At 38.7% G+C, this 15788-nt stretch overlaps 1 protein-coding gene across 2 annotated transcripts in view; it reads left to right on the plus strand.

Annotated features, from left to right (window-relative positions):
- The first annotated feature begins 3405 nt into the window (after positions 1 to 3405).
- Positions 3406 to 15788, plus strand: part of LOC149830277 (vacuole membrane protein KMS1-like) — a 77029-nt gene continuing 64646 nt past the window's right edge. The window contains exons 1-3 of one of the 2 annotated variants that reach the window (XM_090016412.1): positions 3406 to 3790; positions 5175 to 5386; positions 5722 to 5800. In XM_090016412.1, coding sequence (XP_089872538.1) covers positions 3727 to 3790; positions 5175 to 5386; positions 5722 to 5800 — 355 coding nt within the window. In that variant the 5' untranslated portion in view covers positions 3406 to 3726. Of the gene's footprint in view, positions 3791 to 4217; positions 4298 to 5174; positions 5387 to 5721; positions 5801 to 15788 lie in introns of those variants that run through there. The other variant, XM_090016411.1, reaches the window with a different exon arrangement.

Consider the following 15788-nt stretch of genomic DNA (forward strand, 5'->3'; position numbering starts at 1 on the left):
ACATCATTTCATTGATTAATTGCTCATTCATTAACTTTGCATACCTCTAAGTAAACATCACCATTAAATTACATCGATTCTACATCCTCCTCCTCAACATCTATCCACATTTCTTGGTTGTTTGAAGAATAACTATATCGGAGGGTCAAAGCCACATATCCAGTTTTACGAGACATCAAAGTCGCAAACTCTTTAAAAGTAATATTTTTGGATACCACTATAGATTTTCAATTAGTGTAATCAGACCTACGATAGTATACTTTAGTCCTTTCAGACACCATCATTGATGGCCTATAACAACTACGATAGTGTATTTTAGCCCTTTTAATGCTTGTGCACAGTGAACCCTAACTCTATTACACCAACACGAGAATAACAAATATTAATGAAATCAAATAATTTGAAGTACAACAATATATATTTCTATGAAAAAAATAGTAAATGTAGTAAACTCTAAATGAAAGTCGATCACAAGGATGATACCACAACCTTGTAGAAAATATGCACGAAGATACACATGTATATATTGTATGAAACTCACCTTTCGAAACTGTAGATGGGGAGGTCGATCACAAGGATGATACTACGACCTCCTCGAAATGCAGGAATCGTCGTAAGGGTTAGAAGTTTTCTACAGACACAAACGAGAAGAATAAACTCTAAAACAAAAATGAGTATATATATTATTCTACAAAATCACAACTATTAAGAAAAACTACATATAATAATTTTTTTGCAAATATGTAACATATTTGTGATTTTGTTGGTTCCCTTTAAGTGGAGTTTCACACATAAATTTATGTGATTTCAAGATATATGCAAAAATATGATATTTGCAAGAGATGTTACACAAATATTTGTATGCAAAAATATTTATTATATGTGAAAGAGTATGATATTTGCGATTTTGGTGGTTTTAGTGTCACCGAGCTTTTGCAAATAAATTTATGCGAGTTTGTGAGATCTAAATTCGCATAAAAAAACCCACAATTCTAGATTTAAGTGGGTATTGGATATATATATTCAATATGAAAGTATAATTTTATCACAAAAATGCCTAAATTTAAAATTATGAAGGGTAAAATAGGTTTTAATGATGTTGAGTATATGCGATTTTGAACATCTAGAGAATATAAGAAATTGTAAGGTTTTTAGGGAATCACAATAAATTATGTACAATTATTTTTTCAAAAAAAACTTTGAGCTCTCCGTACATACGAGGTGTATCAGAGGGAGGATGCCCTTGCTGCATTTATGGGTCCATCACAAATAAACTGCTTTCTCTGACGATAGAAAGGGGAAGCGGTGTTGTTACAAGAACAAAGAATAGACCCCCAACACACGCCTGCCCAGAAGTTTCCTTTTTTAAAACTCCTGATTGGCGAATCGATCAGGGGCCGGGATCGATCTGTGCTTCCCTCTATTTCACCACCTCTGAATGGCTATGCCGCACTTTAGGCACCGCAGGCCTGTCATGCCTTCAGAATGTCGACTCCACATAGCTGATCCATCCATCTATATTATAGCACTTCGCGCGGGGCCACCTAATGTAGTAGAGAGGGAGTCTTAAAGAATAAGGTGCACAAACTGTCTTGCCAACCTTGCTTACATGAGTAGCAGGTCTGAGCTGCAAGCGAATTACCTATCTTGTCTGCAGTACAAGGAAGATGACACAGTAAATCAACAGAATGCCTTGTTGATGGCAGGGATCAGATTTTGGGGAAAGAGCTACGCTTTGTGTCGTGATGGTCTCTTTTTCCATTGTTGTTAATGGCAGCCAAAAGAATTATTTCAATAATTTCAGTGTCAGGCAAGGAGACCTGTTTCAATTTTGTAGGTCTGATTCCAATACTATTAATGCTCTCAAAAAATAGTTTTAACAGCTTTCAATCTAGTGCAAGCATGTTGATCAGTGATTTGAAGTCCTCAGTGATTACATTCAACATCCATGATGGTTCTTCTATAACATATCTGCAACTTGTTAGGCTAGAAGAGATCTAACTATATGGGACTTCTTTGTTTAGTGTACGGTTGATGGCTGGCCTTCCTACTGAATTTATCTCAAAAATTCGTAAAAGGCTGGACTTCATGAAGACTTGTTACCTTTCTTATGCTGGGAGCAATCTGTCTTTTTCTTTCTTTTTTTTATGATGAAGGAAAATCACCAAGAACAGGATCACTTAAATGGGCCTGTCTCCCTACAAGGTAGAACTCCGGGTTGAAGACTGGCATATACCAATATATTGGTTGCTTGACTTTAGAATTTTCCATCTATGGCACGTTATACAAGATGCATTAGGGGGCTTTTTTGTTGTAAGATCCGGATGGGTCTCCAAAAACTCCATGCTATTAAATGGGCTGAGTTGTGCAAACGAAAATTGGAAGAAGGCATTGGGTTTAAGATGCATTCAAGAGGTGAACAGTTTTTTTTTTTTTCAAGAGGCAAGCTGGGTTTAGGCAGACTCCTACCAGTTATACAACTATACCATTGGGTTTTGAACCTGCAACGTCCCAACACAAGGTGACGTGCACTACTGCTCCTACCAGACAAGCGGAGCCCCCGTTGGTAAGAAGTAAACAGGGTTTGCCTTGCAAAGTTGGCTATCAATGTGTTGACCAACAGCTCACTTTGTTTTAAAGAAACAAGTATTTGCGTGCACGCTACTTACTTGGAGGCTCGCACTTGTGGAAAAGCATAGCCTGAGGTTGGAAAGGTATTGCTAACAAACTCAAGTGGAAAATCAGCAATGGATGGCTTGCCCCGATTCCAGACTGATCATCGGGGACGAGCCTCTTCTTTCATTCTTGAATCCTCTAGAGAGTAGGCTTCTTAAACAGTCTATGTGGCTTCCCACTTAGGATAGTTCGCAGAGGAAAGTCGCAAGACATGCAAACATGTGTCCTTTGCGCTCACAACATGAAAGGCCCAACCCAAGTGAAAGCCTGTCAATTGGATGGAGGATGAGGTGTAATGTGGTTGCACACTTTTAGTGTGCTGCTATACCGATCACCCACTATCTTTGTGATACAACCTGCCTACTGTGGGGCCCAACAGCAGATAGTGGGTGATCAAGCGCAGCATCAGGCTTAAAGTGTGCAATCACATTGCACCTGATCTCAAGCTCTTGGGGGTTATGACATCGGCATTCTTGTGAAGAAGAAATAGAAGGATAGGAGTATCAAAAGAATATGCTCTCATGTACCAATGATGTACTTTGGTTTTAAGTACCCTTGTATTATATGTATAACCAATATCTATTAAAATAATTCAAAACATATGACTGAAGCACATAATGCTAAACACCAAAGCAAGAAAAAGAAGTAACCCTCATTGTGAAGGGGCAGGGGCCGTTGGTGGCTAACAACTTCAACATGGCATGGGGGGTTGGGCTGTCTTTTGCATCCTCTTTTAGATTTGCTGCCATTGTCCCTCCCTGCTGCTCCTAGTCCTCTCCAAACCTCTAACGAGAGTTGAGAGAGAGAGAGAGAGCATCCAAATCCCTTTTCCTCCTTTGCTTTGATCCACGTTTCCATCACTCTCTCTCTCTCTCCCCATTTAATTCCCAATGAAAAGGAGGGCGTTTTTTCTATGTTTTTTCTTGTATAAATCTGGATGATTGATCCTCAAATTGCGGTTTTTTTTCCTACCCACCAAGTGTGGATTGTTGGATTCATGTAACGGGCGTTGTAGGCCCCCTGTTTGTTCATGAGGGAGAGTCTCTGGAAATGGGGAATCGAAAACGAGCCTCAAAATCGGAAGCCGTTAATGATAAGAATCGTGCCATTTCTCGTGAGTGTTTGATCTTGACCCAGTGTTTGATTTTTTTAATTTCCTTTTTGTAGTTCGTGGTATTATTTTTGCGTTTAATTTTTGTGATTTTATAGTTTCGATGTTGGTTATGTTTGGAAGCTAAGAAAATTGATGGGTTTTTCTCATTCTTTCTGTGGGGTCTTGGTTTGGCTTGTTTACCATTAGGCTTGACGTTTAGGAATTAAGGGACGGGCCAGGGCTTCCATCATGGAGGCTCTTAAGTGGTGGAAATGTTGCTTAAGCTAAATGGTCAATATGTGGAGGTTTTGCATTTTCAACTTGTACGTATGTTTGTGATCTATAAGTAATTGAGTCGAAAATAACATAAGATCATGGCCTGTGTTTGTCTTATTGATGGGATAGTAGTGAAAATTTGGTTTTGGGTTTCGTTGCAGATCTCAAAGAGTCATATGGGAGTCGGCAATTTATCTTTGAATTTAAAAAGCAGGCTCACCTACCTCCAGTCTTACACTAGCCACACTTATGGTACCCATTGTTTAATCTACTTTTTTGTTTTTTGATCTGTGGACATGGAAATTTCTATTAGATGCCTTGTCATTTCAGCTGGTGGTATTCATGTGACTATGATTGGGACCTTGTTATCAAGTGCTTCCTCTGACTATGATGAATTCATTAGCTTGCCTTAAATTTGCCGCAATGACTTAACAATTCACCAGCTATAAATTTTGTAGGTCAACAAGGACTTGATGTTGAACTTCGAATGCAATTTCTCCTAGGTAAAAAGAGCCTTTGATCAAATCTAAATCCATGTTCATGCTGGTCAAAAGTGCTCTCTTACCATTCTTTCATGTCAAAGATGCCTAAAAAGGTCATAATCTAAGACAGGTTTTTTACTATGTAGGTTGTAGAGATCACAAGTTCCACAGCAAACAGATAGTTCTGTACCATTTGTTAGATTCTGCTTCCCTGTCTTTGTGGCCATGTGCATCCATTTAAAGCCTTCATCCATCCCATAAATTGTTTAAGTTACCAAACAAAAGATGGCCATATCTTGATCACACCTCAATTACCATATGAGATGGAGGTTTCCATGGCAAACCTTGCATGATAATCTTCATGACCCCTGCAAGAGCCCTTTGAATATATTTAGGATTTTCGTTGCCTTGATTTCTTTATACTTAACCTTTTTAATAAAAGAAAAAATGATCAGTTCTTTCTTGATGAGGAGAAAATACAATAATATCTTTTAATTCTCTGCTTCTGTTTAGTTTTCACATTGGAAATAATTCATGCCCCTTTATGCATTCTTCAAGAATGAATGCTCTAGCTATGAATTCTAATTTGTGGAACATAACAATGACTATATATAACCTGGTCTTACATAAATGCTTGGTTTTTGCAGGACTGCATGACAGGCATCAGTTGGAGCTACAGAATTTGACTTTAATGTCACAGCCTTTCAAGACTTCGAAGTATTTTATTCTTTCTACTTTGCAATATCTTAAGCAATCTGCAGTATACATTGTAACAAAAGGAGGGTTGTTGCTGCTACTGGTAATCATTGTAGCTGTATCTGGGCTATATTTCATAACTGCAGATGGGCCTCATGAAAAGGTAAATTGTACCTCTTGTATTTATTTGGTGAGCTAGTCTGTTGTCTCTTGTATTTGTTTGGTGAGCTAGTCCATGATTCCAGTGATAGAATTTATAGTTTTGTGGATGTTACTTATTATTTGGCTAGGCGATAACAGTTGTTTCGAGAACCTCATTAATCATCTTATGATCAATGTAATCTTGTTTTCTTCTAGGATATGCATTAACAAAATCAAGAATGTTGCTTGCTGTAGATATTAAAGAACTTACTATATCATAAATTATCTGACTTGTTACTGACACTTATTTATTTGGTTGGAGTAAATTATGATTGCATTTGTGTAATGATTCTGCAGCTTGTTCAGGAGTTTCTATGCTATCTCAGATATGGAGTATGGTGGGTGGCACTTGGAGTTGCATCATCAATTGGATTGGGTGAATTGAGTTGTCTTTATCTAGTTTAACTATAACACTTATAGATTTTTTGGAACTCTTTGATATTGTTCTTGCTTATTTAAGAGCTTACTTTTTCATTCTAGATACTAAATATTCTTGGTGATTAAATGTAAAATTCTTTTATAGCATATATACTTGTCAGAATTACCACCAACACCACTAAGCACCAAAGCAAATGTTTGACAATTTTTTGGTTGGTGGTTAAGTTAGCAAACATTTTGCTTTGCATCATACTTGGACAGTATTTGAAAAATATGATATACAAACTACATATTGGAAATATGACCATGATATATGTATTTATGTACAAATGCCACTGAAGTCAGATTTTTTGATAGATTCATATGCATCTAATAGATGGTGTGCTTAAAATCAGACATTGCCAGAAACACTCCATTTTGTTGAATATTGGTGAAGAAGGATGGTTTGTCACATGTCAAAAACAAAGGACTTTCCATGACATGGGCTGTGATTGATCTTTTTAGTTGTTCCCTTGTGTTTTCGCTTTTTTTTACTCGTAAGTTTAGTCACTGGATTCATAACTTTGTTATGATCATCTATCCTTGTATATTAACTTAGTTTTCTTCATGTTAAAATAAAAAGTTGTCTTTTCCCATAAAAAGGAAATCTGTCTGTGCTCCATAGCTAAATTATAATCTTTAATTTTACTTATGCTTCTGGCTAGTGACAAGGTATGTTAAACTTGATTAAAAAGGTGAATATGTAAAAATTGTTTTTGTGAAGAAACAATTTCATGCTAAGAAGAGCCATATATAATTGGTCACTCGTTTGTGGCTTTAATCAATTAGTTGGCTGCTACATTGTTAGACACAGGTTCTCATTGTGGTGCTATGGAAGGCGAGAAAGATCAGTTGCATGCTTATGAATGACCTGCCTCATGATTGAGTAGATGAGAAAGAGAAGGATTTAAAATAGCAAATTTTGTTTGAGAATGGGGCTTCTCCATGATGAGAGGTGTTAGGCAGAGGATCCCCTCTCTGCATTTCTTTTGGGACCGAGCTTTGTTTGTGTCTTTACTGGTTTTTTGACCAGTGCTTAGATTCATTTTGATTATACCATGTCCAATGATGACCTTGGACTCTCATTAAGTCAATGGACCACAGCAAGGTTGATAAAAGTTTGTAACTAGGTCATGCCAAGCCTCTTTTTTTTCTCTTCTTTTTCTTTCTCCTTTTGACTCTCATCAAGTCAATGGACAACTTGGATTCTTGGAGTTTAACCTGATGAGGGATGATTTCGAGTTCTGAAGTGCCAGTCTTGAAACTATGGCCCTTTGTGATCAAGTGCATTGTACATGTGCTTGTTTCTTCTTCATTCTACATGGATTCAGATCCTGGAGATTTCGTGGGACCATGCGAAGAAGGTGCTTCTTTTGGATTTAACTAGCTGTGGCAGGGATATAGAAACAGCAGAATTTGGAGGAGAGTCAGCGAGTAAGAAATTAGTCTCTGTTGCATGACCTAACTATAAGCATAAAATCTTAATTGGGTAATATAGAAGTGATAATCACGTATCATCAGAGTATTTTTTCACATCACCTTGGCCTTTTGTGCTCTGGCTGGTGATGGTTGCCACTCTTTCCATATTATGTACTTGTTTTGTTAAATATCAATTAAATCTAATTTTCAAGGTTGTGAAAAAGAACAAATTCAAAAGATCTATGATAAACTTAGTAACAGAGTGATATCACATTCATCATCATAGTTTTGTAGATCAGTTTGCCATTTTGTGCTCTGGCTGGTGATGGTTGCTACTTCTTTTGTATTATGTACTGATTTCATTAATACCAATGAAATTCAATTTGAAGGTTATAAAATAATTAATTCAAAAGATTTATTGCATGCAGTTACTTTTCCATATATATGTTGATGATTTTAAGGTCATTCAAACCAAAAGAAAAGAAATATTTCTTTAAAGTCAAAACCTATCACAGATTCACATGTAATAATTTGATCCGTCGATTCAAGGTTTGTACCCTACTTCATAAGTCATCTTCTGTGGAGTTTCCAGTGGACCTATTGTTGACAATGGTAGCAATCATCCTATACAATACCATGTGCAGGTGGTTGGGTGGTCGTGCCTTCTAAGAGAACTCTAATGAGGGTTGTCCTGCCTTCATGGCCATAGATCTAAAGGAGATCCTATAGCTGGAATGTATGTCGTGTCAGTTTCTACAGCTGGCATGTCTTGAGTTAATTCAGATTACCTTCCCAAGAACTTAACTAAATTTAGTTACCAAAATTTCAAATAGAAAAAGGAAAAAAAAATCTCCTGCTCTCTTTCTTTGCCACCCTCCTATATAAAATTGATTTACCAGATGAAGAAAAGAAAGGATCTCCTCTCTTTTTCTTTGTCACCCTTCTATCTTTCTTCAATAACTATACATAATCTATAAGCATAAATTTAGGATTTTTTATGCATTTAAGTAGACATGTCGGGGGAAGCTTCAAAACAATAATTCTAAACCTATGTTCATAGTTGAATTGTTTGAAGTGTTGCTGACAAAAAATTCCAACAATCCCTAGGATAGCGGTGGACGTCAAGCTGGGGCTAGGTAAGATCCATCAGGCCATGTCCATGAAGAAACCATATAGGTGTTTTCACCCAGCCTGCTAAGTTGCTTGACTCAGACTAGGCTGCAAACCCAAAGCCTCTCTTTTTGGCCCATTTGTTATATAGGTCACATTGGGCCGTATTTGAGCTCAGTTGGACAGAGAAAGAAACAGAAAGAAGAAACTTTTTTTTGTGGATCATGTTCAGTTACATTCTATATTTAACTCCAAGAGCCCGCTAATGAGGCTGACTTGTCATAATAGTGTAGGATATTTTTCAAATTTATCACTGGGGAACATATGTATGTATGTATGCCTAGATTCATAAATACTTGCTGTGTGTTGAGATGCATGGTGACACTCCAAAGAACACCACCATCTTACCAAAGATGATTGGCAACAATGTGCAAGGGCAACACATGATCAAGAATTGTATGTCTTTCAAGTCACATAAAGCATTCAAATATTCAATGAGGCCTCTTGAAAAACAAGTTCATGAAAGCAAGCCCACTTCAAAACACTTAATTTGGTTGCCAATTGGAACATTCTATGAGTTATTAGAGCATTTGATGAACGAAAATATTTTCTGTCAACCAAAAAGATATGCGATGTCTTGCTAGTGTGTAATTGTTAGGGGCATTAAAGTGCTTTGGCTACTGAGGTGTGTTTTGATGTGTAGCTTAATGAAAAAAATTCTGTAACGCCCCCAAAATCCCGAACTTATAACTTTTTAGGAAAGTTTTGAAAGCCTTGTAATCATTCATTTATCAGAGTTTTAAATAGTAATTTAGCGGACTATGGTATTTTTAAAACTATAAGTCAACGAACATTGGGCGCATTACTTGCGAAACCGTTTCCTTTACACAACGGATTTGAAACACCATACATTCAAAACCAAATAGATTAAAAAATACAGTTTTAATAATTTAGAGTTTATACAAAAGAGGAATTTTCAAGGAAACCCATATGCAAAATTATAAAAATGTCCTCAGGAGCGAAACGTCAAAAAAATAGTCTCGTCTTGATCTCATCACGTTATCTTTTCATCACATGTTGTAGTGACCTAATCATCGATGACCTATACCCATAAGCTGGGTCAGTTTCATGAAAAACTGGTAGGTGCACAAGTATAATAATTTAGAACAAAACTAAAACATGCTTTATTTCATACATGATATGTAGTTCAGAATATGCAGAAATGAGCATACAAATATTATTTTTATATCGTTCCTGTATTATCAGATGTCTTTGAAGAGTGAGCAAAAATAACATAATTCAGTTACCAAACTAGTATATACATCATTCTTTTCGCGGTGTGCAAGTCAAAATAAGTAAAGTGAACATGATAACTTTATTTCGATATTAGCTGTCCTGCGGGTATGCACAAGCGCGAAACGTAGAAACAACTGAGACTAATCCGGAGGTTTATTATGCTATGTATTTTCGATACCCCGAGTAGCTAGCTGAGTCCTCTCCTAAGGGGACAACAAGTGACCGAGAAAGAATTCTCCAAAGGCATATGTACCAAGGGATGCATCCAACTTCTATAGAAGTCTATGAGATCTACCACAAGATAATTTTTGATAGTCCCGTCCCCTAACTCCGATGACTGGGGACATCGAGTCATTTGTCTGAGGGGTGGTTGTTAACAACCTGTCTATCAGAGTTTTTGTACCATCTCATCATCTCCCTTGACGAAAAACAGCTGGGAGAATGGGTGTGTCAGGTTTTATTTAACTGAAGACCCATTATACATGATCTGGTCTTTCAAACCAACTCGATCATCTTGCCTGTAAATGTGATCATCACCATTATGTGATTTTCACAATATGTTATTCGCACGTTTCAAGGTTACCCAAACCTCTTATCCAATCCTCGTAGTACTAACATGCTGTGCTTGTCTAAAAGTACAACTACAATGAGAGGGGTAACAGTTTCTCAAAAGAAACCACAACTCCATTGTTTTGTAAAAGAAACGATACAACTATATTATTTAGTTTGACATGATCCAGTCTTTGAAAACACTTGTACATCCTTGTGTAATTTGCACGATATAAGGTCGCCATGGATCTCTCATCCATTTATCGCAATATCAACATGTTGCACATGACTTGCGGTACTGTTTGCAACAAACGGGGTATGAGTTTTTCAGAGAGAAACCCCAACATTAATGTATTGTGAAAGAAACAATGTAATCATTTTAGTTTAATTTGACATGAATTGGTCTTTCAAAACACTTTTATATCATTGTGCACTTTACACGATACGAGGTTACCGTAAACCTCTCATCCAATCATCGTAGTACTAACATGTTGCGCATGTCTGATAATACCGCTACGATAAGAGGGGTATTGGTTTCTCAGAGAGAAACCCTAACTCTATTTAAAAAATCTCAATGTCCCGTACTCTTGGTTGGGGATATCCGAGTCATTATCAAATATCAAAACAAACGACCGTACGTAACTCTTAGGGTTTTGCGGGGTTGAGAGAAAGACTTAGTTGTGAAATGTGCAATTGCCAAAAGTTTGATTTTTCTTTTCAAAATAACAGATGTTTCAAATATTTGGATCTTGCATGAAATCTCCTTTTTTTAAAAGACTAGGCGAACATGCGCAAATCTGTGTCTTTAAGAGTAAGCAGAAGCCTGTGCACATTTTAGCGCGGCGACAAAGTAATTGACATAAAGAGAGACTCGATGTGTGAAACCACACAAGGAGCTAAATAAACTGTGTAAGCAATACACGATGTATGAAACCGTACATTGGCCAAATAAACTGCGTAAACAATATACGATGTACGAAACCGTACATCGGGCAAACAAACTGTGTAAGCAATGCACGATGTACGAAACCATACATCGGCCAAATAAACTGCGTAAGTAATAGCCTGTGCATAGCACGACGACAAAGTAAATGACATAAAGCGATACTCGATGTGTGAAACCGTACATCGAGCTAAATAAATTGCATAAGCAGTGCACGAGGTACAAAACCATACATCAGCTAAATAAATGCGTAAGTAGTAGCCTGTGCATGTAATAGCGCGACGATAAAGTAAATGACATAAAGGAAAGAGGATAAGGATCACAAAACTATGTTCTTGAATTAAATGGAATTAAATGCATATACGTATATATATATATGTATATATATATGTATATATATATGTATATGTATTATATATGTATATATATATATTTAATTCATGAGTTTTAAGATTTGTCCGTCCATTGTCTTTTGTGCAACTTTCTTCTACCTCGGATATTGTCAGATTCGCTGATGATTCTGAGCGTAGGTCTTCAAGGGCTCGTGCCTTTATGCGCATGCTGTATCCATTGCACCGATGGGGTGTGAAAAAGGTATTTATCGTACTGCAAAAAAGAACAGTGATTTTTTTTTAAATTACGCGTTGGTGCCACATTTAAGTAGCAAGGAGCTGAATCAGACCCTGGTTCGGGCCACCTAATTGGACCAAGTCCCGAATCGGGGTGAGTCGAGCTAGGACCCAAGGTTAGCCAGGTTCAGCTCGACTGGCCGCAGGTGGGGAAGGACCGAGCTTAACTCGGTTGAGTGGGCTAGGTAGGCCCCAACCGGAGTTGGACCCCCAACCAAGCCAGGCTCAATTCGACGAAAAGGAAAGCAGGAGGGGGGGGGGGCTCGACAACTCGGTCGATTCCGACCCCAGCTAGGGAAACACAAGGGGTGGGCTCAGCTGCCAGGCCGAGCCCTGGCCCCAACCTGAGAACACAAGGGATGGGGTGGGCTCAGCTACCAGGCCGAGCCTAGCCTCATCCAGGGAACACAAGGGATGGGGTGGGCTCAGCTACCAGGCCAAGCACGGCCCCATCCAGGTTACACAGGAACAGGAGGGGGGACAACGCCCCTTCTGTGTTGTGAAGAGGAACCCGGGAGGGGCATCGCCCCTCCTCTATTGTCAGAGGGAAAAAGAAGAAGAAGAAGCAGGGAGGGGCGATGCCCCTCCTTTGTTGTTAGAGAAAATTCGAAGGGAACCGACTACTAGACAGTTTGATTAGTCTTTCGCCCCTATACCCAAGTCAGACAAACGATTTGCACGTCAGTAATGCTACGGGCCTCCACGAGAGTTTCCTTTGGCTTTACCACGCTCAGGCATAGTTTATCATCTTACGGGACTTGACATGCATGCTCCCACTTGAACCCTTCTCAGAAGATCACTGTCGATCAACAGTGCACCCCCAAAGGGGATCTTGCCACTCAGCTACCTTTTGCCTTCCGGGTTTCGGGGGGATCTCGGCAAGGGGATCCGACAAGCAAAGAGAGAGGGGCGGAAGGGCAATGCCCTCCTGTGCCTATCAAAAGGGAGAGAAGAGAGAGCAAGGAAGGGCGAAGCCCCTCCCCTGCTAAACGAGAACACACACACACACACACACAGAGAGAGAGAGAGAGAGAGAGAGAGAGAGAGAGAGAGAGAGAGAGAGAGAGAGAGAGAGAGAGAGAGAGAGAGCTCACCTTAGGGAGGTCTTTTTCCAGCAAGGGGAGCGTCGGCTCCAACGAGAAGCTCTGGCTCCAGTGAAGGGAAGCTCGCCGAAGGGGGCTCTGGCTCCAGCGTGAGACAGGAGGGTCGAGGAGGAGATAGGAGTGTGCAAGGGGCTTCGGTCATGCCTCAGCCAGAGGGGGAAGAAGACGAAGAGGAAGGAGAGAACATTGAGCGGGGAGGGAGAGACATCGTGGGGAGGGGTTCTCACAGGGGGAGAGGTGGCCGGCGAGTCGGGGGTCTCCGGCAGGCGAGGCCGAGAGAGGGGAGTGGCCGGCGAGGGTCGCCGGTGTTGGGTGGTGGTCAGCTCCGACAGGGTGTCGGGGAGAGAGAAACGAGAGAGGGGGCTCTTGAGTGTAAGAAGGCCCCCCCCCCCCCCCCCCGTGCGGGGGGGGGGGTCTTACAAATTCTATGCTCATCAAAATTGTACATGTGCTTGTTTGAGCTGCCTTGTCAACACTGTTTATGCATTTTTCCTATTCACTTAGGATTTGACCAATATCCACCCCAAGGAGGCATCAAGTGCCATTTATGCTTAAGTGATGCACTTAAGCTACATAAGCCTCCACTAATGCAGCAAATTCTCCATGTGCGTTATGCATATTCATAAGTCCATGATAGCCTACTAGTTCACACAAATACTATTGCAATTTAGGGCTTATGATGAATTTTTACTAATTGCTCACTCTAAATGGACCAGGTCAAGTCATGTGTTGATAATACTTGACATAACCTTTTGACACATGACTGCATGCTGAAAATCCATGTCATATGTCACAAAAAGGTAAAGCCATGTGTAGTTCAAATTTCATGGGACTTTGTCAGCACACTTGTCAAAATATTGACATTTGATGTCCATTAATGTTTTTCATCATGTGATAGATTTCCTCCAAGCAAATCATACAAATGCATGCTCCTGTGTAGCTCTGGGAGGGTATCTTGCCGAACAATTCAAACAAGTGTCTCTAGTTTCTCTTTGGACCTCAAAGTATTTCACTATTTGATTACCTTAGCTTCATAAAGCTGCAGAAGCTGGTGTCTTAGTCCTCTCTAGGGTCTTGACTATTCATTACGGTTCTACTAGCTGTCAATTGCTGCAAGGGAATAAAATCGTTCATAAAAACATTTTTTGTTTCTATTGTTGTCTATATTCTTTTCTTGTTGTCAATCATGTACCATAGTGATAAAAGTTAAAAACGGCAAAATATTGGCAGCCAAAAACTCGCAAAAAATTGATTTTTTTTCTAAAATCTTGCATTTTTCTGGCAAAATCTCAGTAATAAAAAACAAATTAAAATTATAAAAAACTTATTTTTTTACTATCACATAGACACGGCAACCAGGCAGCTATACCCGTGTCAACACGGGTACTGGTACTGGATGCAGCATGGGTACGTGCTGATCAAGATCGGGTCGGGTCCAACCTTGACCCAACCTAATTTTTTTTGTTTGACTTCGGTGAAAGGCAGGGAGGAAGAAGAAGAAGAAAAAGAAAGAGAAAGAGGAAGAGGAGGAAGAAGAAAAAGAAAAAAAGAAACAGGGGAGAAGGTAGATGAAGATGAAAGGGGAAAAGGAAGAGAAGAAGGAAGAAGAGGACGGAAGTGGAAGAGGAGGATAAGGAAGAAGAAGATGAGAGAGAGAGAGAGAGAGAGAGAGAGAGAGAGAGCATACCGGATCCTCCTCCTCCGCTTCTTCTTCTTCAAATCTGCCACATAGAGAGAAAGAGAGATATTTCGTGCCCTTTTTATTAAAAAGAGAATTTTGTTCCCCCTCCCCCTTATTTTTAAAAGTTAGTCTCCCCCTTACAAACTTTTTCTTTAATTTCTGATATTCTCCTGCCCCTTTTTTCCAAAAAATTACAGTCACCTCCCTTACAGACTTTTTTTTTATTTTTGATATTTTCCTTATTATAGATCCAGACCCCAACTCTCTTTATCAACACACACACACACATACATATATATATATATATATATATATATATATATATATATATATATATATATATATATACCAGAGTTACCAGAAGCTTCTTAGGTAGGTGGGAAGCTCGCTTCCCGGAAACTCGCTTCGGAAGCGCGATACTCCTCGCTTCCAAAACTTCATGGGAATCTCGATTCCCCCACGCTTCTTCTATGCTTCCCACACACATGGTCTATGCTTCCTATATGCTTTTCTCGCGTTTCTTTTCAAGTTTTTCATGTATTTTTTCTCACGCTTTCACTCACTTTCCATATACTTTCTTTAAATTAGTAACCATCGTTGTTAGATTTTAACAAAAATTTAACTATTTTACTGAAAAATCATGAAATATAAGAATGATCAATTTTATTTTAGTTTTTATTTGTTTCTTGTTCGATTCCTATTCAATTACCATATTGCTTCATTTTTTTAATATTTCGCTTTTAAATTGATACTTCGCTTCCTGCTTCCTATAAATTTTAAAATGCCTCGCTTCCGCTTCCCGTATCGTTTCATGCTTCCGCTTCCTAGTTTGGCAACCTTGATATATACAGCCATGTCCATGTACCTTCATTTTTTTAAATTGCTGTCATACTCTCCATACCCGTACCCGTACCCATGTGACATAGATTTTTTATAAGGAAATATAAATAAAAATATTTAAAAATAAAAGCCACATGTTTTTTTCACAATAAATAGCCAATAAAGACATAAATATCGTGTTTAAAACATGATATTTTTGTTTTTGATGAAAACTCGTGAGAAATTACCATTTTTAACTTTCGGGTAATTTCTCGCGATATTTTTGCCAGATTTTCATAAATCTTGTGAGATTTGTCGCTATTCCTGTAACTCTACCCAACAAGCTCGGGATAAGGCATTAGAAGGCTTCTTGAAAGTGCTTAACTTGTATAATTTCT

The sequence above is a fragment of the Nuphar pumila genome, chromosome 8, assembly GCF_984573655.1.
Source record: "Nuphar pumila chromosome 8, dmNupPumi1.hap1.1, whole genome shotgun sequence".
Lineage (NCBI taxonomy): Eukaryota > Viridiplantae > Streptophyta > Magnoliopsida > Nymphaeales > Nymphaeaceae > Nuphar > Nuphar pumila.